Source organism: Saccostrea echinata, unplaced genomic scaffold (assembly GCF_033153115.1).
Source record: "Saccostrea echinata isolate AGI-Se365-2 ecotype Australia unplaced genomic scaffold, CSIRO_AGI_Sech_v1 ptg000054l, whole genome shotgun sequence".
In the NCBI taxonomy this organism is placed as follows: Eukaryota; Metazoa; Mollusca; class Bivalvia; order Ostreida; family Ostreidae; genus Saccostrea; species Saccostrea echinata.
In genome coordinates this window covers 10,443,396-10,466,351 of record NW_026889803.1, presented here as the reverse complement: position 1 = coordinate 10,466,351, position 22,956 = coordinate 10,443,396, and the positions used below count along the sequence as shown (strand labels likewise).

Genomic DNA, 22,956 nt, shown 5'->3' with positions numbered 1-22,956 from the left:
TGGATATAGCACAGATAATACTGTTGTATTGCATAATGCAAACATTAAACAAATGAAATCTATTTTCAAAGTCAGTGAGAGTTAAAAAATTTCCTTCATTGTTTAAGAAATCACAAACACTTTTAACACCATTTTTATACCAGGTCTTTATAAACATTACTTTATTTCACATTTTTATATTGGGATTATACCAGAAAGGTAAATTCAGATACTTAGTTTTCATATATGAATTGTTATCGAGTGTGTTCATGTAAAATAGCCATGAATTAAACACATCTTTCCAAAAATCATTATTTTTTACAATCAAACAAGATACAAACTCTTCACCAAAATCAAAAAGTTTAGTCAATATGTCTTTACCATTTATTGTCGAAAAAATATCAAACCATGGTTGATTGCTTTTTGTTAATCTTTTAATCCAGGAACACTTAAGAGAGATAATAAAGTTATTTATATCCAACATTTTTAATCCTCCTTGTAAAAAATCTTGAGTAATAATTTTTTTTTTTACTTTTTCACATTTTGATTTCCATATAAACTCAAATATTTCTCTGTTCAATAATGACAAGGTTTCTTTATTTGGATTTGGTATGGATATAAAAAAAAATGGTTAAGTTTTGGTAGAATCAATGTTTTCAGCACCGTGACTCTTCCAATAGGAGTAAGAATTCTTCTTCTCCATTGTTGAATTAATGCTTTGATTTTTGGTATTTGAACATTATAGTTAATATCAATAATTTTATCTAGTTCTACTGAAAAATTAATTCCAAGTAAATTGAAAGTTGTGCAACCCCATTCAAGTTTCCAACGAGAATGGTGAAAAACTTGATTAGAGAATTTTTTTGAACCTATCCAAACAATTTTTGTTTTTGAGCTGTTAATTTTAAGTCCTGTAAACTTTGAGAAAAAATCAATTGTATCTAATGCTGCAAAAAGTGATTCAGGTGAACCATCAAGGGCAAGCCAGGTATCATCTGCATATTGAGATATTTTATGCTCTGTCTTGTTAATTACAATTCCTTTAATGCTTTGATTTTGTTTAATCATTATTGCAAGAATTTCTGCACAAAGAAGAAACAGATATGGTGCTACAGGATCTCCCTGACGACATCCTCTTTGGATATTAAACTGTTCAGATAAAAATCCACATTGAAGAACAGATGCACAAAATTCTGTATTTAAAATTTTTACCCATTCAATGATGTTTTTACCGAATCCAAAAAATTCTAATACTTTATACACAAAGGTCCAGGATATTGAATCAAAAGCTTTTTCAAAATCTATAAGTACAAGCAACCCCGGTATATTTCTAGATTCAGTGTAAGCCATAAGATCATAAAGAAATCTGGTATTTTCACCTATGTATCTTCCTTTTAAAAAGCCAAGTTGAGTATTTGATATAATATTGTCCAGGGTGGATCTTATTCTATAACTAATACAACCTGATATAAGTTTATAAAACACATTTAAAAGTGTAATAGGCCGCCAATTTTTCAGAAATTCTCTTGGCTTATCACCTTTTGGTAAGCATGTAATTATCCCTAGTCTTTGAGAGATAGGGAGTTCTTTTTTCTGAAATACATCATTTATGGCAGGTACTATTAGATGTTTCAAATCTGACCAAAAAAATTAAAAAAATTCAGCAGTGAAACCATCACTTCCCGGTGATTTATTGTTTTTCATATTTTTTAACACCTGTAAGACTTCATTTTCCATAATATTTCCCTCAAGTGATTTGGCAACATTATTATCAAGTTTTGGAACTTCAGTAACTATAATAATTTCTGCCAGATCTATATCGAGAAGTTCTGCGTCTGCAGAAGTATACAGTGATATGTAATACATCTTAATTCTATTTAGAATTTCTGATTGATTGTAAATTACCTCGTTGACTGTTTTAATCTTTTTGATAATCTTATTTAAATAGTTACGGGATTCTAGTTTACAAAAGTATTGAGATGGCTTTTCTCCATCTTCAACCCATCTGGCTCGAGACCTTATAACATGACCTTGTAGCTTTTCTTTTCTCAAATTCTCAAGATTTGTTTTTTTCTCTTCTATTAACTGTAGATTCAATATATTCTCTGCCTCTAATTTCTCTATTTGTGCAATTAACAAGGCTTCTTCTTTATTTTTTTCTTTCTTTCTATATGACGAATATGAGATTGTAATTCCTCTAATCTCCATTAAGAGGACTTCAAGAAATGTACTATTATCCATATCATCTATAAGCACATTATTCTTTTCATATTGTTTTCTAATAGACTTTATTGTTTCTTTCACCTTGTTAACATATGTTATGTCTGTAAGTAAAGAGTTGTTAAATTTCCAGAGACCTTTTCCTTTCTTAAAGGTATTAAATTTTATATCAAGAACCACTGATGAGTGGTCTGATCTGTACCCTGGTTTAATTGCTAAGTTTTCAACCAACTTTCAAATCAACTTTAATCTTGGCGTTTCCAACTTTAAAGTTGGCTTTTCCAACTTTAACTTTAAATTAATGATGAAAGAAGAAGTTATTTCATTGACAAGTGTTCTCAGAAAGAATGTATACATTTAGTTCAGTTGTATTTGTAGCATGTAATATAGTGTCGATTCATCCCATGTATTTAACACCAAATAATATTTGTTTAAGCTTATTCTCTCATACAAAACAAAATAATATTATATATCTGATTTCCTAAATAGGTTTGTTTAAAATACAGTCATGTACGGAGTTGTATGAAGTTATTCTCTATATAATTATATACATTGTAAGATGGACCCCCCAAAAATATAAGGGTTTTCAAAGTTGGAAGTTATATGTAAGGTTATTGGGAAGGTCGAGTAAAAAAAAATAATTTACATAGATTAATTGCTCACCAATCTATTTCAGTGTATTAATTTTGCACTAATAGCGTTGGTAATAATTTAAAATAAAGGAAAAAAGCTAAGGAAAAGGGCTAGAAAAGCTTAAATCAAAGTTGGAATTACCAACTTTAAAGTTGAAAATGCCAACTTTAAAGTTGGAATTACCAACATTAGTTGGAAAAGCCAACTTAAAGTTGGGATTACCAATTAAATAAATATTATTTGGCACTAATAAGCTTCCGTAAATGTATTGTTAAAATGACACTTTTTAAAAAATAATTCAGAGCGGGAGGGGGGGGGGGTCCCGACCCTTCCCCACCCCATGAGTCCGCCACTGTGCGTTGTGTGTCAAAACTCCTAGGTTTTTTGTCTCAGAAAACTCGTGACTTTCACTTGCTATAATCCCAATTGCGAAGTGTTTGGCGGATAAACGCTTGTGCTTTAGAAATGTCGGACACAGCCGGAGTTAAACTCCTGACCTTCAGAACACGTTCCAAACGCTGAACTATCCTTTAAGGATAAAACTAGAGAAAAATCAAAAGGCGTTATAACTCAAAGTGAAAAGGCGGAACTCAAATAAAAAGAAATGAAGCTAAATAAAAAGAACTAATATATTGAATCAAAAGGCGTTATATCGGGAAAAAGGTATTTAAAAGCAGTGTTAACACTAAAAGGCAATACATTTTTATGCATTTTTATGCAGTTTTTATTAAAAGGTGGTAATAATGTGAGTCAAAAGGCGTTATAATACCGTTCAAAATGTAATTTTAAATAATGTCAGTGAAAATCTATCACGTCTTTTGAAAACTTGCAATTTCTTTATTATTTTAAATATTTAATACCGTCCTTTTGCTGAACGTTTTTACACCTTCTTGACTTCGTATTCTTTCACCTTTGGTCGTGAGTTCGAATCTCGGCCGCGACTGACCTAAGTCGATAAAAAATGGGTAGCAACTGTTCCTTCGCCATGCGCTCGGCACTTGAAGTGAAAGTTGCGGGTCCTTCGGATGAGACCTTAAAAACCGAGGCCCCGTGTCACGGCAGGCGTTGGCACGATAAAGATCCCTCACTGCTCAATGGCCCTGAGTGCCGAGTAAAGGTCAAAATTTGAAGCCCTTCACCGGTATATGGTGACGTCTCTATATGAGTGAAAAATTCTCGAATGGGACGTAAAACAACATACAATCAATCAATCAATCTTTCACCTTTGGAAAGGTACAATTGCAATTTTCCGTGTGTGTGGTTTTTTTTCCAGCTTTTAATTTGCGTTATGAAGAAATTTTTATTCACGATCAAATGCCTATATTAATTTGCGTTTTTGCGCCTTTTTTTCTTGGTGCTGTAGTGCTTTTTGATAAGCATAATTACGCCATTCATCACTTAGATATTATGCCTTTTCAACTCAAGCATTTACTCTTTTTTTCTGAAGAATCTTTTCTTTCTTCCATTACAACTGAATACCTTCTATTCTAGACCATGTTAGTAATTTATCAATAGACAGTAGTTATTTAAAGAACGAAATGTGGATTTACGAATTTACAATTGGCACATCTGGTTCTCTTGACAACCATGATAAAGTATTGGTAATTATCAGTAGCCATTATCCTTCATTAATATGAATTCTTTTATCATGATTTTGTCTTGTAAGTTCTCAACTATGCATGAAGCAAAACTATCTTATAAATATAACCATTTTATTTTTGTTTCAAATATTAATAGTAATCTTCATTCATACGGAACATCTGCGATATATATAAGAGTTTCAAGTATCTTGCTGTGTTTTATGTAGTGTATTCATTTAAATAAATTATGAAAACAATTAAAACAATAAGAATGTATAAATAATTAAGAGCATCACATTATCTGAATCAAGCATCACATCAATAATATCAGTTCAACAAATTTATTAACAACTCAGTTTAACAAATCGCATGTTTATATCAAATCGAATGTATATATTATCACAGATAAATTCACATAAAAGTAACTTAATATTCAATTACATTCTCAACTGACTCTTTGCTTTTTCTTTTAAGTTTTAGAATCTTCTTTAGAAAGTTTCTTGGCCCTTTTATGTACTTTTGTTTCTTGCTATTGAAAGACACGAATGTCGGAATAATGCCATTTAATTGCAACCGGATCTGACGTATTATCCCGACTAAAAGTTCATCCACGTGATGGTGTAATGTCACGGACGTCTCAATATATTTGGCGTCATGTTGATTTGCAACTTGTCTAGCCTCTGAAGTAAAAAAGGAGATATTAGTGAGTGATGATCTAGTATTAAACTTTGATTATCTGGTATAAAAAGCTTATCTTTTACAATATTAACATATAATGCCTCAAAAACTGATTGGAGTTTACATAAACGGCTATAGCAATTCATCATTAAGAAGCTTTTACAGAGCTGTTAAATCAAATTCTATCCATCGTTGATAAATTAATATAATTTTGCATAACTGGTAATCAACCAAAATGGACAATAATCTTATCCTCTTCGTCAGAGTAAATCCTTTCCATAGAAATTTTTTTTAATTAATGCCTGGGTTTGGCAGGTCAAAAATTCTTACTACAATTAGCTCTTGACTTATTTTTACAATCCATCTAATTGTGAGCATTTTGCTACTTCATTAGATAGCTAATAAAGTGTAAACCCCTAAGAATTAAAAGTTATTGATTCTAAATCCAATTACAGAGATCTCAGCAAGCAAAACTAAAAATAATCTCATTATAGAATAATCACAGCAGTATCTCTTGATCCAGAAAATCATATGATGCTATATTAAGAGTTGAACCTACCTTCGGAGGTGACTTTCCTGTTGCGTACCAAATCAATCTTGTTAGCAACAAGAATAATAGGGCGATCAGAACCCAGATCGTTCCTTAGGCGGTGCATGGCATCGTTTGCTGTATCAAAAGAAGCCACATCATCCACCGACATAACGAAGATAAAGGCATCAAAAAAACTTTCACCAACATTCTGTAAAATGAAAGTACACGTTAAAATCTAAAATTTGGATATGAAGAAATCATGCATTTTGATAATTGCAGGTTATTTAATTCAAATACAAATAAATTATTTATTAACAGATTATGGTACCTACATGGTCTACCTGAGCATCCCAAAATTCAAGTGAGGATTCTTCGCCATCGAGGAGCACCGAAACATTCATGGAAGCTCTGTTGTCTACGACAGAAAAAAAGGACAAACCATGACACTTGTCTATATTTCTACGTGTAATCTAACTTGTAAATCTAATTCTTAAAATATTAAAGAAATGTTGCTTATATAAGTATACTTTTATAACTGTACCTACCACTGACATCGTCCTGTCCGCCAATATATTCAGATGTCATAAACTGGTTCATAAGCGTTGTTTTTCCAACACTGTGGGCACCAAGTATTGCAATTCGAAAATACTCGTTAGCACTACTAGAGTAACTGTCCGTATCATTTGAGGTTTCGCTCGGCAATGGCTGTTTTTTGTCAAGTTTAAATGATCCACTTGACGGAAGAGTTCTACCCCTGTTTTTATTTCTGAAGGAATCGCCATGGTTAACAAGTCCTTTGGAAGTCACTTTAAATGATCTTACACGTTGGAAAGTCTCATGAGAATTAGTGCGTTGAGGGAAATTTCCGTCGTGAAATGGAAATATATTTGTCAAATCATAATCTAGTGGAAGACTATTCCTTCGTATATTTTTGCTAGTTTGTCCAAGGCTATCTGTTTTAACTTTTCGTATGGAGCTCGTCCTGGATTGTGGAGCGGACACAGACGGACGGGCGACACGGGACTTGTTAAATGATTTTTCCGGAGATTCAGAAAACATTGTTGACGATTTTAGTTCCGACTGAGTGCAGAGCAAAGAATTTGTGTCTTCCAGAGTTTCCGTGACTTGATTTTCTTTCCTCATTATAAGCACGGTTTATACAGGTGTATCTTCAAAGTCACACAGCTAAGACCTACTCATACTGAGCTTCAGGTAGAGCTTAAGTCAATGCTGAAGTTTTGATATTGATCGAATCAAGGCCTGAGGCGGTCTTTATATACAGACGGCTGATGAGGTAAATTGTAGCACGTGGTTCCATTCTCACATTCGAACATCATATTGAAAAAACTAGCTGTTAACCTCTTTAATGTCAAAATTGTTTTTATCAATTTAAAACTGACGTCCGTGGAAAAGAAAACAGACCAATATGATGTAAACTAAAATGTGTACACCAACTGGTTGGCGTTGCACAAAAGGTGTGCATTTTTTGTATTGAACGGTCTGATTTTTTGTGTACTGGGAACATTTAACATGATCTTTGTACATATTAAGAATATATTAATTTAATTTTTACGTTTCATAAAAGTTATTTTTATCCTCTATTTGTAACATACTCTATACAGTTATGAAGAATTTAATTAGACAGATTTCTGCTTTAAAAATATATTAAAATTATATTTTTTTAATACAACGTATAAAAACCATGATTAAATGCACACACGCTGTTGCATTCTTATTCAGTAATTGAGATAAAGTTGATATTTTTCTTGTCCAAACTTTTCTTTGAAATAAACACACTTCTTAATTAAATGTATTCTGCATATTTTGTATGATATATTTTGTCTTTAATACTTATGATACTATAACTTAAATTTTATTGTTTTACAAAGCAAGAAAAAAAAATCTGTAAGATATCAATAACTTTTCCATATATAAATGTCAAATAAGTGAAGTACTTTGTTAATTGGGGTGAGAGATAAACACAAATAATCCCCCGTCTTCAGCTATGTCGATTTCTGAGAAATGTTATGACGTCATCTATTTGTATTGACCTTTCGGGGGAGAGAGCTGATTAACTCAATAACTACCCTTTCTTATTTGTTAAAAGCCTCTTTTTTCATCCAAGTGTAGTTATATAAATGGCAATACCCAGTAATGACTTTGGAGTTTGTAAAATATTGGTGTCGATAAATGGTTCTGTCAAACATATTGCTCGGTGCATTAGTTGATGTCTTGCAATAAATCTTATTTAATTGACATGGACTTTACATCCTTGTATGTGGTATTTGTGTGCCAATATTTCATTTTGTTTTTTGATAACTTTTCAATATTTACGTCACAGCATCGGGAGAAAATACGAACTTATTTTTTCAATATCTTTTTTATTTTGTTAAATAACGAAAATATATATTTATGAAATTAACATCTCTCCTCATTTTAAGCCTCACCACAAAAACAACCAGCAGTTCATAGTTATGTATATTTCCATAATTTCTGTTATATAAAGACACTTTGTCAAATAATTGAATTAACAAGTTTAGAGTACACTTATTCAATTTTCGATAAAATCCCATCTCTCCCAGGGTGCAATAATTCAGTAAAGAAACACAGAGTAGAATTGATGAATTTGTAAACTCAACTCAAAATCGACTTAGATTTTATAATTACCCAAAATTCATGTTAAATCCATTTATATCCAACATCTATAAAGAGGAATAAAGTAGTTCAAATTGTATCCTCTTTATGCTCGTATACTTTTTATAACTGCAGTTCGAGGCTCACACAACATAGGTAAAAAAAATGGGAAAATATGAATGATTTTATGAACAATTCCAATCTAAGATTGTCAAATACATAGCCCTTTGTATAATATATATGGAATAAACACAGGGAAGAAGTGGAATACATTTGCCAGCAAAATATTTCTAATTTGAATTCTCAAGATTATAAAATCAAGACCTTGTAGGAATGAGTTCTTGGCATCATGACATCTGTTAGATAATTTTGTTGGTCTTTGTTTTTCAGTATTATCCTAATATCTTGTCTTGATATCATTTTCCTAAATTTTCTTCTCCTTTATTTAAAATCTATTCATTGAACTACAGCATAAACAAGAAAGTTTAAGGATGCTCCAAGAGTAGCAAATTTTCATATCATCTACGTGATTTTGGTGTAGGGGTTTCGGTTGTGACATATCAGCTATCAGAGGCTACCTTTGTTTCAAGTGTGACCTGTATATGATTCTACATGAGATATAGATTGATCAACAATTTTACAATCCAGATTGCCCAAATGATTCTGGATCAAAGTTTATACACACTCTCTGACCATAACTTAACTGCATGCTAAGTTTAAGTTATTATAATTCCGTATTACAGATCGAATTATGGGTAAGACGAGAATTTTACACGTCCTACTCCAATCATCTTGACTTTGTTCAACCCCCCCCCCCCAACCCCCCACCCCGTTAAAGATTTATAACTCTCTGATCATTGCCACAATCAGAATCATACATTTTAATAAGTCTCGGAGCAATCAAGAAATTCACTTCCTATTTTCCTGACCTCTTTTCTTAGTGACCTATGTTCAGGGTCATGACACATGTCTGATCGTAAGCTACTTTTAAGTGTTAGACATCCCAAACCTTTTAGCAAGACTTAAGTTGTTATTTTATAACAGAAAACACCATAAACATTCCCCCTCTCTAATGTTTAATTTCGAGCATAAATAAGTAAATGCTCTGAAAAAATATTTTCGGTCAATATTAAGAGGTGAATAAACATATCGAAGGTAAACAAGTGCATGTTTTCTGATGATGTACATAATTAAAATAATTACTCTTCACTGTAACACTAATTTAGGCTGCTTTTATCGTGTCTCTCTGCAACATATAATTGCCTGACAGTAGAGTTCATTGACAGAGGTCCAGTGTAACCTTCTTGTTCTGAAATATACTGCTTTTGTGTCATGGCATTTTTAATGGTGTATGCTTTGATCACGTGATGTCATTATCCATTTTATTATTAGATATTCCTGGGAGTAGGTTGTTATTATCACATCATTTTGAACCCTTTGATAATAGTTTTTGACCAACTTCTATAGGCTTTTGGCCGAGCGTTTACTTGTTTGCTCATTTGTTAAAAAAAAAAAAAAAAAAAAAAAAAAAAAAAAAAAGCAAAAATCATAAAAAAAACTCTTGATAGACACAACAATTCTTCATCTATTCACCATGTAGTAAAGAACTCGAATAACCATTTGACACCTCAAGATTGGAAGAAAATTAATTATGAATTTTAGAAGAAAAAAAGGTCAAACTTTGTACAAGAATTATTTTTCAAATTTGCTCATTTCAAACCTGTATATACATGTAATAGATTTAGTTTTCTTACAGAACATACTCGAAGGCTTAATTTGATCAATTTTATTTGGAATATGTGAACGTGTTAAAAATATACGAAAAATTACACGATCATTTTGAAAGAAGACAAACAATCTCCTTTTTTTTCTTTTTTTTTTTGTAGAAATACATTTTATATATATTACGCCCCTATTAAATGATGAAAGAAAAGAAATTTGGTTAGAAATGGAATGAGATATCACAGAAGAGTCTTTAGTTCTAAGAAATAACAAAGTCTCACAATCGGCCTTTTTCATGTTTCGTATTCATTGAATTTTCTCAATTCCAAACCTTTCTCTTCCATATCTAAAAAAACACAAAGTATGTAGAAAGTTTTATTAAGTTTTACTGCATGTAAGCAATGATATATAAATTTAAATATAGATAATACTATTTCAACAATATTTTTAAAATCGGTTGCAATGAAATTTAGTAAAAGGCAAAAAAACTTATTAAACGAACCTTACCAAGTGGGATTTACAGCAATTGCATAAGATGCAGTATAAGTCATAATGATACACAATGCCTCTCGGAAGAATTAATCATTGTTTTAGAGAATTATTTCGACCGATTTTCTTATTATTGCCAGACCACTTCGGAAGGTGATAATGCACTGCAGTGCAATGACTCTATAAACTAGAAGTGGCTCCTTGAGAAACACTGTTTATCTAGATTTTTGCTTTATATATCACGTTTGAGACACCATTGTCACAACATTTATTACTGTACAGCAAACAAATGTTTTGGGTTTTCTCCCTCTTTCATTGAGTCACCTTATTTCAAAATCTTCTGACGCTTTCGTAATTCTTCATTTCTATTTCTAGTTGATGTTATTATTTTTTTTATTTTTGGCGGTCAAATTAAAGTTATTTCCAATTATTGCATCGATGGCTGCTGTTTAGAACGGTCCTAGCATACATATTAAATGTATACAGTATCGTACTTGCAAATTAAATTAAATTTCGAAGACATTAAAATCTTTTAACAAAGTCCTGGCAAATAAAATCAATGAAAGATAAAACTTCTGAATATAAGGCGTTATACACCTTAAACCATCATAACGAACAAAGAAAAAAATAGTTTAATGATAAAACAGAATAGAAAAGACACATGCTTACAAATTAAATCTACCCTATGTATACTTTACACCCACAATTGTTATTGATTGTATATAAATCCACGACCGACATCTTCACAAAACAAGCTTGAAAGATCTGGCAGACGATACAAAATATTATAATTATATTTATAGATGTAAACTTATCAAAGTTATCCTTTATGACAAATTAAAGAAATCTTATTTAAATAAGTCCAAAACTGACGCAAAGGTTATTGAATTCCGATCATCAGAGTAAATCTTATTCAAATGCATCCAGGATATCATTTTCATCAGCGATACTACACAATGAAAAAAATTCCGGAACGAAAAAATTACAGCAGAACGATTTAAAACTGCCATTGGTACAGGATACAGATCTGCTCAGTATGTCTTTGAAGTGCCGCCATGTTGCAGCTGTTGCCATCTGGTTATCATTCACAGGCTTAAACCTAAGCGCTGCAAGGAAAAAATTACAATCATTGACAAGAAAAGTCTATTTAAAATCCTTATTAACCTCCTCCTTATCACTCGTCACTCTGTTCAATGACATGCCTTTTTAGATTAAAAGTGCATGATTGTTTATTTCCCTCCTTCTTCCAGAAAGTATGCTATTGACTGAATCTATAGCTAACTTGCTCTTAAGTTGAAATGTTATAATCTGTGAAGTTATTCTTTTAACTTAATCTCGTTATAACTCTAAAACAAATTCTTGTCAAGTATTATGTCAACATTTAAGCATTTCTCCTTGTTTTGCAGCAAGATGTTAGATACTGCATGAATATTGCTGTATTTTTTTTTTCGCAAAAGTTAGATGGATGTTATATCTGCATTCATTGCAATTTTCTATTATCATTAAAACACGTACAGTTTTGAATGTCAAAATGTTTTTTTAACAAAATTTTCAGGCTGAATGTACGTAATATTGCTCATCACATAACAATGGGTAGGTGAAGATAGAGATTAATAAAAAATTAGACCTACATCTTACTTCAGAAGAACAGACTTATCAAACTTTTAGAAAGTTAATCGAAAACAGAAATAGAAATAGTTCCAAGGATGTTAACAATATGAGAAGTTAACAATCACCATGTATTACAGCAGAGTCAAATCCATTCAAAACCTGATGAGAAAATTAAAACATCATACACATGCTAAAAGAACAACTGATATTGAATTCAATTTTGATCTTTGTGTTGCCAACGTTCAATAGGGGGTAAAATATGCTTTAGATTTTCTGGTATGACACCATGTACATATATGGCATATTTCAGAATGATACACTAATCATTGAGAATATTTGTGAAATCGTCAAGACAAAAATTTCTAACCTGAAGTTACTATGATTTCTTAACAGATTAGAGTCTTAAAATTTTTATTTTGCATTTGACATGTAATATCACTGCAATGTCTACAGATAATTTTTTTGTGAAAAAACTGAAAAAACAACATTTTCTTGGTATTTTAGTAATAGAAAATGAACAACAAATAAAACTGCAATAATATTTCAGAAAAATGCATTCTTCAATGAAATATATAGTGGAAAATAAAATTATGATTCAATTATGGCTAGGTGTATATACTAATATATAGCCTTATTGTTCCCATCAAACAAATTGTTTGACACGGAATCATTTCAATTGACTCTATTTGCACTAATTTATCTAAAGCTATTTAAAATAAGATTGGTATTATTGCAACAAATGAAATTCGACATAAAAAATGTAGAAAAACCCCATACCCCTTCCTGATACATCATGCGTCAAACAAATAGTATCAAAGGAAGGAGGGACAAGACGAACGCTAAATGGTCTGTTGACCTTTTCACAAAATACAGAAGTCATTGTCATAAAAGCATTCCAGAAAACATGCAAGAGAGTTATGTCTGTTTATACACATAAAATTTTCTCTTTTTAAAAACTAAGAACAATTACGTACCATTTTTCATTTCTTAAAATGAAGTTTTTGTGTCATGCAAATCAGCAAAAATACTGAAATTTTCTGGAATTTGAAAATATTTGCAGCATTTTCACGTGAATCTCTCGTCTCGTAAAAAATTAAGCTTAAATTTTTATGTCACAGCGTGGATTTTATTTTAACTCTTAAAGAGACATCCCACAACAATGGTTTCAGTGCCAGATTGGACGTACGTCAACACGGAAACATGTATATAGATAAAGAAAAAATGTAAGTTGGTATAGGTAGTAAGATACATTACAAGTTGATGCAGCACTTACGAGGTGGGTGTCTTAGATGAAATCCAGCAGAAAATGTCACTGAAATTAGCCAATAACAATTTTTTTTAAAAAAGTGTAATTATCATATTAAAGTATATTTTGTCATTGCTATATTGTAATAAGATGTCCAATTATCCGATATTTAGACATGCCAATTCTAATAAAGACATAATTGTGGGAGTAAAGTATTATAATACATAACCTAGAAGTATTTGCTGCCAATCAGTCTGGACACATTTCATGACATGTGAATAAGATTGTAGTTCTCTTTGATTATTGAAACAAATGTCTGTTTTTTTCTAATTAAATTTACTCTTAATTTAATTCCTACGCAGTCTTTAATATCCACGTCTTCTTAGAAACCGGAGCCATTGAAAAGATCGATAGGCTCTGTAAGCACATGTTTACAAACCCTTTTTTGTTATATTACTAAAGGGGAATAAAAAGATACTCATAACGCCTATACATGTATGACTTCAATTAATCTACTTTTAGATCAATGCAGCTACGTATGATATTAATCATTAAAAATTCTACAAAATATATCATCTTAATATTCTATCTTTTGTATAATTTATTAATTTATAAATTTCGGACATATACAGAAAGAAACATGTCAAATGATTTTGCTTTGTGAAATTAGCCTTCCTTGTAGTCTAACATCATAAAGCCGTGACATGGGGCTTATGCATTTACACATTTGTTTTTCAACAATAAAAAACGCATCGAATGCCTGTATTACCAATAATAAAAGCTAGAGTTACTGTAAGCACTGAGCTCTCAAAATTCCCCCCCCCCCTCTTCCATTTGATTATAATGGCAAAGTCCTTTTTTTGCTATGGGAAAGCCCACCAAATATCTGTCCGATCAAAACATAAAGTCGTGGGTGCACAATGGCATTATGTAATATAAAGACTCTGTGAAAGTCTCATTAAATTTTATAAATTGAATAGTATAGGAGTTGTAGATAAGAAATGGGTACCCCTGATATTATGTAAAGAATGGCAATTCCCTTGTTTTGCTATGGGAAACCAGAAGTAAGTGTCCAAACAAAAAGTAAAATAGTAGATACACAATGCCACTGTGTCATAAAGATTCTGTGAAAATTTCATTAAATTTTATTTAGTGGTATAGGAAGAGTTACAGATAAGAGATAGGTACCACTTATTTTATAAAAAAAAAAGAATTGCAGTGTCCATGTTTTGCTATGGGAAATCCGAAATATGTGTCCGATCAAAAAGTAAAATAGAAGCTGTACAATAGCACTGTGAAATAAAGATTCTGTGAAAGTATCATTAAATTTTATTCAGTGGTATAGGAGGAGTTGTGGATAGTAGATTGGTACCCCCAGTATCATAGAAAGACTGGCAGTGTCTATGTTTTGCTTGGGAAATCCGAAATATATGTCCAATCAGAGAGTAAAATAGGAGCTGCATAATGGCACTATATGAAGAAGGTTCTGTGAAAGTCTCATTAAATTTTATTCAGTGGTATAAGAGGAATAGCGGATAGGAGATTAGTACCCCAAAGCGTAACGGACGGATGGACATCCTCATCACTATTTATCCTCGCTTTTCAAGCTGGGCGTATAATAAGGAAATACATTTTGTGTTTCTAGATATGTTCTGTATTGTTCATTTTTTTAAAGCTATTTATGGCGTATCTGAGCTGAAAAATAAAAACACGAGATTGAGTGTAGATAAACATGATGTATGTTATTTACGTTCAAATTAAAATTTTGAACATGAATAACCTCATGTTTTCATAGTCAAATTGACTTTAAACTGTGTCTGATATTTAATTGCGGAGTCGGTAAATAAATCGGTTGTTTAAATTTTTAATATCTTTGAAACGTGATTGATTTAGATTGCGTAATTTACAGGAAAGTCCTATCTTTATATAAAGTAATAAAACAAACAGAAAGATCTTTTTAATTTTAGTAAGGCTGAACTTATAAAAAATACGAGATATATGACTTTAAATAATAATTTTTCAATAAGAACTGAAAATAGTTACAATAATGCAATAAATATGATATCTTGAAAGACAAATTAAAAAAAAAAAATTAAGAAATTCCCACACACATGCACATCTGTAGCAGTCTAATCTTTTCATATTCTTTTGCCAGTAAAAAAATCTTTTTTGATAATAATTTGAGATATAATAATTAACATTAACCAGTAACATTGTCAATACTTTTTACGCATTATATATATGTAAGTAACATAAAAGTACGCAAGAGAAAAATTAGCAAGTTATTTGCTCAAAATATGGAGCATTGCATTCGTCTTTTGTGATATTTTGCCATAATTATTTTTAAAATGTTAATTCTACATATCTGATAGAATATTTCATAAATCAGCTAGGAAATAATTGACGCATTTAGTATTTAAATTTATACATTTTTAGGCCACGTGAAACTCTCAAGTTACAAACATATTTTCATGATTTCCTCTCAGGCAGTCAAGGTTTAGAATCCGTTGCTTTCGGTGAAAGTTAAAGCTTTGTACAATGGATAGAGGGATTTGTATTTCATTGCCTATAAAAAGTTCCCACGGAGAGGATTTTTAAAATTGTAAAGTATATCTGAGTACATTAACAAGAATTAGAATAAGAACACATGTACATCCCTTGATCCAACTGCAAAAATGAAAATATTTTGTAAACTTGTCGAATTTCTTCCATCGTATACTTTTTAGATCCAAATATTGAAATCAGCTTAAAATATTAGTAAATTTGGAAGGCATTTTCAGGAAATGGGTAAAATGGTGCAATTAATTTCATCATAATTAATCGACTAATAAGAATATTGTGTCATTTTTAGTAGAAATGTAGCCATTATAGGTCCAACTAAAGACTTGTCAAATAGAAATTGAACAGTTTATTTTCAAAACTTTTCACGACCAGATAAAGCCCTTATTGAGAGTTTACTCTTTATTTCATATTTTTTCTTTAAAATATATCATTATGTTGTACGTTAGTTCACTCTCCTTTTTATGCAATATACTCATTACAATGCCTTTGAGATTGTGCATTTTATAAAACATATTTTAGTCAAAGATTGAAATATATTGTTTGTGTGTTGTAACACGACGTTCACCTACGAAATCACGTCCTCATTTTTAACCAATGCGCAACAGTTGCTCCCCACGAGTGACTCCAAAGAAACCAGGAAATCCACGAACATTGAACCCTTGAAATATCTTCATAGTGCTTCACCAAACAGTCATTGCAAAAGATAAAGATTTAACAATGAGATTTATCAGTTTTCTTGGAAATCTCAGTGGTTTGGAGAATGCAAAGGAGAACCGTATAAACATCATTAATGACTTTTTAAACACAAAACTGCACGATTGCAGTCATTAAACGTAAGAGCACTTCTGCAAATCTATAGATAAATAACGCTGTAGGGAGGCTGAAAATTAGATTCATTGCAAAGTTAACGTTACAACTTTTAATAGCCTGAGACTTACCTACATGCACAAGGTGCAGTGTGCATACGCACAAAGCATTTTTTCATTATTTATCAATGAAATATGGAGATAACGAACAGTAATCAAGCTCAGAAGTCGATTGAAACAATACAAATCGGAAGCAGAGCAAACATGGACCTCTAAAAGCATCAGAGGTGGGACCAGGTGTCATGGAGGAGTAAGCATCCCCTGTCGACTGGACACATCCGCCGTGTGCTCCTTGTCATGTTAAGGTAAACGGAAAAATCTGTAGGCAATTCTACGATGGCCGACGGCGGCCGCCACTTTTGATTCTGAATATTGTCATTTTGTACAGCTTTTTTTGTCAATTTTCGTTGACAAATTACAACTAAACTGGTAATGCTATATGTCCATATACAGTTTTTACACTGACAATTTACACTGGAGAAAATCATTAAAATTCTTTCTTGTGATATGAAATGAAGATACATAAAACAGGTTACTTGAATGTGATAAGCTTAAGGTTCTAGCAGAACAGCAAGGTCGGGGTGATTACAGATTAGTATTGTCTTCTAGATATACTTTCTCGACAGATTGTAGTAATTAATTCATAAAATTCCATGCTGGTGTACCTGCTGGTCACATCATAGGTAACCTGGATGAAATTTTCCAGGTCTATCAGAAATTTGATTTTGTTCATAATCGGACGTGTCTTTGATGTATGAATTTTGTTTTTTAAACAATGCGCACGAGGAAATGATCACGTTAGTTACATGTACCTATATTTTCATTCCCGTGCCACATTGAAAAATAATTGGCCGACCAGGCGGAAGTTTTGAGAGGTTGCGTTGGCTTTAAAAGTGTTTCAAGCATTTAGTTATTAATTTTATGTATTTAGAGAGCAAATACAGACTCCCACATTTAAGGTTGTCATTTTATTCTTGCTTAAAAACGGGTATATTTCCGTATCTAAAGTTTTGTTTTTGATACATTCCATAAACTTTTGATTGGATGCTCACATGTAGAACTACTAAATCCTGTTTTTCTACCTCTACATAATAGGTAGAATCGAGTTATCTCATACAATCTGAGGATCGAGATATATCCATTATATTCATGTATATCCATTACAACAAACGTATTACTTTTATTCGCCTTTTTAATTACAATCCCAAGAATATGTTTTTAATAATTCAAGGTGACAGAATGACGATTTACGTCTAATCTAGGATTAACTGGGTTACGATATCTCAGGCAAATTGAGGGTGAAAATCATTAAAATGCTCCTTATCTCTTTCAAGCCACCTGTTTTATGTATCTTAATTTCATTTTAATTTTAATGTTTTTCGCTGGTGTAAATTGTCAGTGTAAAAAGTGTACATGTACATATAGCATTACCAGTTTAGTTGTAATATGTCAACGAAAATTGACAAAAAAGCTGTACAAAATGACAATATTCTTAATCAGAAAGTGGCGGCCGCTGTCGGCCATCGTACAATTCCATGTGTACATAATGGCCTAACAATTAGTATGAAATATGTCAGTCAGCATTCGACTTAATGATAGATTGTATTTGCTGACAGGGTCATTGCGAAATGTTGATTTCAAACGGGACTGTTGATATCCTTATTTCATCAACTTGTTTGTCAATAGCAAATCTCGATTTAGACATTGTTCGTACGTAGAGCATCCTCTTACGTATCAAATTAACTGGAAGGCATAAACTCCATAGGCAGGTGATAAGGGTATATTGTTACATAAATGTGGGATTGATTGATTGTATATTGTTTTACGTCCCGTTCGAGAATTTTTCACTCATATAGAGACGTCACCATATACCAGTGAAGGGCTTCAAATTTAGACCTTTACTCGGCACTCAGGGCCATTGATCAGTGAGAGTTCTTTATCGTACCAACGCCTACCGTGACACAGGGCCTCGGGTCTCATCCGAAAGACCCGCAACTTTCACTTCAAAGTCCTGAGCGCTTGGCGAAGGAACAGCTGCTACTTATTTTTTATCGACTTAGGTCAGTCGCGGCCGTGATTCGAACACACGACCTTCCGATCACGGAGCGAGCGCTCTACCGACTGGGGCTACCGTGACGGTGATAAATGTGGGAAGTTGACAATAGAAAAGATGAAGTCATCACGTTTAATACATGTATAAAGTTTTATTGTTAGGTTACCATTAACGTCTTCTATGAGTAAAATATCCAAATATGAAACAGATGTGTCAGACTCTATGGAGTTCACAGTGATATATCGAGTCGACATATGAATGGAAGTAACTACTGTTAATTGACAATACGTCGTCAGTATATCTAAATGTCGAGTTGAAGGCCACAACAAGTGCTTTCTTCTTATGTAGAAGTGTTTTAATAAATTCTGCTTTATATGAATATAAAATATAGGTCTGCTAATAAAGGGGCGCAATTGGTACCCATGGAAATGCCGACAGATTGTTGGAAGACTTGATCTCCAAAAACTGCAAAGATATTGCTAATTAGAAACTCAAGCATTTTAATACCAACTTTGGAGAACCTGTGTTTACAATCAGAATGTTTTTAACAAAATAATTTTGCAAATGACCAATGACAAGATAAGCAAAGGCGGATCCAGGGCCGGCACGCCGGGCGAGCCCCCCCCCCCCCCATTTGAATTATTTGTATGTAGAACTTATATGTCCATTATCCTAAAATCAAGGAAAAGCATCTCTTATTTGTAAGAATTTTTCAGCTTCCGGGGGGCTTCGCCCCCGGACCCCTACCAGGGCTTTGTCCTAGATCCACTTGGGGCTTCAATGCAGCCCCCAGACCCCCCTTGCGTCCTACTGCGCCCCCCCCCCCCGTTACGAAATTCCTGGATCTGCCACTGATAAGTAAATTTATGAGTTAAATTTTATATTGAAAAAGCAGCTGTCTATGACGTCAAAAAGCCTGAACTTTAATTTATCGTGGGGAATGGTTGTATAAGGTGTTGAAAAGTCATTCGTTTTGATGTTATTGATTTTCGTAAAATTTTGTGATTTCAAATTTTCTAAAAATTCTTTGTTTTTAAGTATCCACATGTGATTTACACCACTTCTCGAATATATTGGTGTACAGTGCTCCTGAAGTTTCTCCTTCACTGCTGTTAATATTTCAGTGTGGAGTAAAGAAAGAGGCTTGGTGGAACATTGACTGGAACCCACAATGTATCTTTGTAAGGATTTTTGTGTAATTTAGGAATCCTGTATACATATGGTTATTCAAATCCAATTTGACTGTTGGGAATATTAAAAATGTTTAAAACTGACATATGATTTTGAAGAATTTCCTCCTTAGAAAGGGAGTTTTGCGTATAAGTTGGATTGCCACTTGCAGAAATAAATCCCCGTTTCTTTAATACAATTAAAATATTGAGCCTTACAAAGACAGAGTTATTAAGAGTGTATACTGAAGCCAAAAAAAAAAGACTTTGGACCCCCCCCCCCCCAGAAAACGTGGACCCCACTATCACCATCACGAAATAGGGTTTTTCACGATTGGGTAATGAATTTTTTTTTCTTGTCAAGAAATTTCTGGGTAGGAAATTTTTTTCTGACTGGGTTGGACCCCCTCCCCCCGCCTAGAAAAAAACCTAGATCCGCGCCTGTATTATTCAAACAGTTGGGGTTGACTTTGCAAGAAAGGGGTGACTACGCGAAATAGTACGATTCCACATCACATTTACCACTCAATAGATGCTGGTGCAAGAGCCTTAGCAAGGAGACGTTCACCCTTAAAAACATATAAATGTGTACGACTCCGCCCCTTTGAAGGAAAGGATTTCACAATAAACATTGCACATGTATTTACATTCATATGAAGCTCTGAATTTGTTTTAGTTATCTTTGCATGCTGTTCAAAAATCTGTCCATTTTGATTTGAGGTTTCCTATCAATATTTTTATTTATCCGTCAATTTGCTACAGAATAATTTTACGGCCAGGTTCTAGTATAAGAGCAAAAGAGGGAAACATAAACCTTTTAACTTGTTTTGACGCTAAGATTTCACTTAAGTGGTTTTGGACGTATTTGCTGAATATTACACAACGTAATTTTTGTTCTGTTAAATGGAGAGTATTTTGCGTTAGTATAGATAATGAAATAACGAAATTTACAGAGCTGTATTTATCCCTGCAAGAAAATCCCAGCTCCGTTCATTATTTAGTTTAAGAGCAACAGGAATATATAATCAAGAGATGCGGAATAAATGTCAATCACAAAAACTAAGGTTCTCTAATCCGGGCCTTTGAAGTCATCTAGTAGCAGGTCCTGCAAGATCTTAGATTTAATGTCTTTTGTGAAACGAAACAAAACTTGACTTCCGCTTGCGATAGAAAAGAAAAGGTGCACAAGCACTTTAACAAAATAGATTTATTCTTTGTTTACTTGACCTACAATTATTTAGTCTAGCCCAAATCATTCTGGAGAGGGTTTTTTTTTTTTACCTACATCAAATGAGTAGTAGCTTTTTAAAGCGTTATGCTGTTTTAATATGTGAAATGCAACTAGGTAAATGTAACTATATCCAGATAAGACAGTCTGAGGGTTTTTGTAACAGTTTTCATATTTTTATGCTTATGGAAGGTATTTGGTGTACACATTGTATTGAGAGACCAAGGTTGACAGAATCCGTGGCAAGCCACTTTATCTATTAACTTTTCTCCAATTCCTCCATTTGTATAATCAATTAAATGTGTTTAATTTTTTTATATCAAATATTCTAAGATAGTTTATGCATTTGAATCTGTTTTCATTTTTTTTTACAGTTGATACAAAATATTACTTTCAAAATCATCGTCGTTTGTCGATCGTAAACCTTTGAATAATTCCAACCTTTTTCTCTGGAACGACTGAACAAATTTTAATTTATATGTTGTATCGATGGTTAAACGAAGACAGAATTGTAAATTTTATACCCTTTGTCTCCCTGCATGGAGCCTGAAGTGCTTGGTCATGCAAAGACATCAATATCAATGCAATAATTCAAAATCCTCTTTTTTTACTCCTGGACATCAAGCAGTGAAACTGTTGGTAAGATTAAAATATGAAATGAACCCTTTTCCAAACTTATGAATTCATGCATTTGATCGCAAGGTTCATGGTGGGGCTAAGTTGTTATATATTGAAGATGCAGTATATCTTAAAAAATCGTCAGCATCCCTACAAACTGTTTACATAGATATAATAAATGTATAAACTTTTACAAAAATTATGATATTCATGATTCCTGGCTCCATATAGTTCCTAAGTATGGGGCATAGTTTGTCATATATTGGAAATACATCATTGAAAATCATTTCTTTTCATGAACACTCAGAAGGCAAATTATTTCTATGATAATAAAACACTTAGCCCTCTGGCAGAATTGTGAAATTCATGACTTCCGGTCCCATGGTTTAAGCCCAAAGGTGTGGCGTAATATTGTGTCATATATTGAATACTGAAAATACATTAAACATTTTCACAATTTAAAATGTTCTCTAAGTTTTACTCAAATATAATCATCAAAATATTTCCTATTTCTACTGATTACTGGCAGAAACTGCAAACTATTTCCATGAATGAAGTTTTTTTCCCAAAATCAATATCACTGTTCATATTCATATCATCTATTACACGTAAAGAGTAAATATAATGAAATATGAATGAAAATCTTTGAAAGATTTAATCTTTTCTTTAAAGAAAAACAAAGCCATTTAGTTCTAACTTTACATCATCTAATAAGTAATTCATTAATGATTAATTAACAAAATTAAAATTTCTGCATCACAGACATAACAAGTATACTTTTATGCTCCAATAACATATAACCATCCATATAACATCACCTTGTCAATAACAGGAAATTAAACACAACATTATTTAGTATACTAATGTATTACTGATATCAAGGATCATAGTTACCTTGTACCACATTTACTAATGCAATTTGATTTACACCTTATTCAATTTACATAAATGCACTGGGAGACTCTTAAAGGGGCCTGGACACAGTTGCATTGTTTACATTTTAAATTTCTATGCTTATTCAAAAAATAAAAGCAGATAAATGAATTGAACTTAGAGGAATATTCTTAAAATTCATTGACAACGACATTATTCTTTACATCACGTCGAACATCTGTTTTTGTAAACAGGGCACGATC

The 22,956-nt window shown here is 32.2% G+C and overlaps 1 protein-coding gene across 1 annotated transcript; it reads right to left on the bottom strand.

Annotated features, from left to right (window-relative positions):
• Positions 1-4,737: 4,737 nt before the first annotated feature.
• Positions 4,738-6,816, bottom strand: LOC133205923 (GTP-binding protein GEM-like). The gene is made up of 4 exons (XM_061341817.1): positions 6,168-6,816; positions 5,955-6,037; positions 5,650-5,830; positions 4,738-5,092 (listed from the first exon to the last, which is right to left on the bottom strand). The coding sequence occupies exons 1-4, from the start codon at positions 6,763-6,765 to the stop codon at positions 4,839-4,841; spliced, it is 1,116 nt and encodes a 371-aa protein (XP_061197801.1). The 5' UTR covers positions 6,766-6,816; the 3' UTR covers positions 4,738-4,838.
• Positions 6,817-22,956: the final 16,140 nt, after the last annotated feature.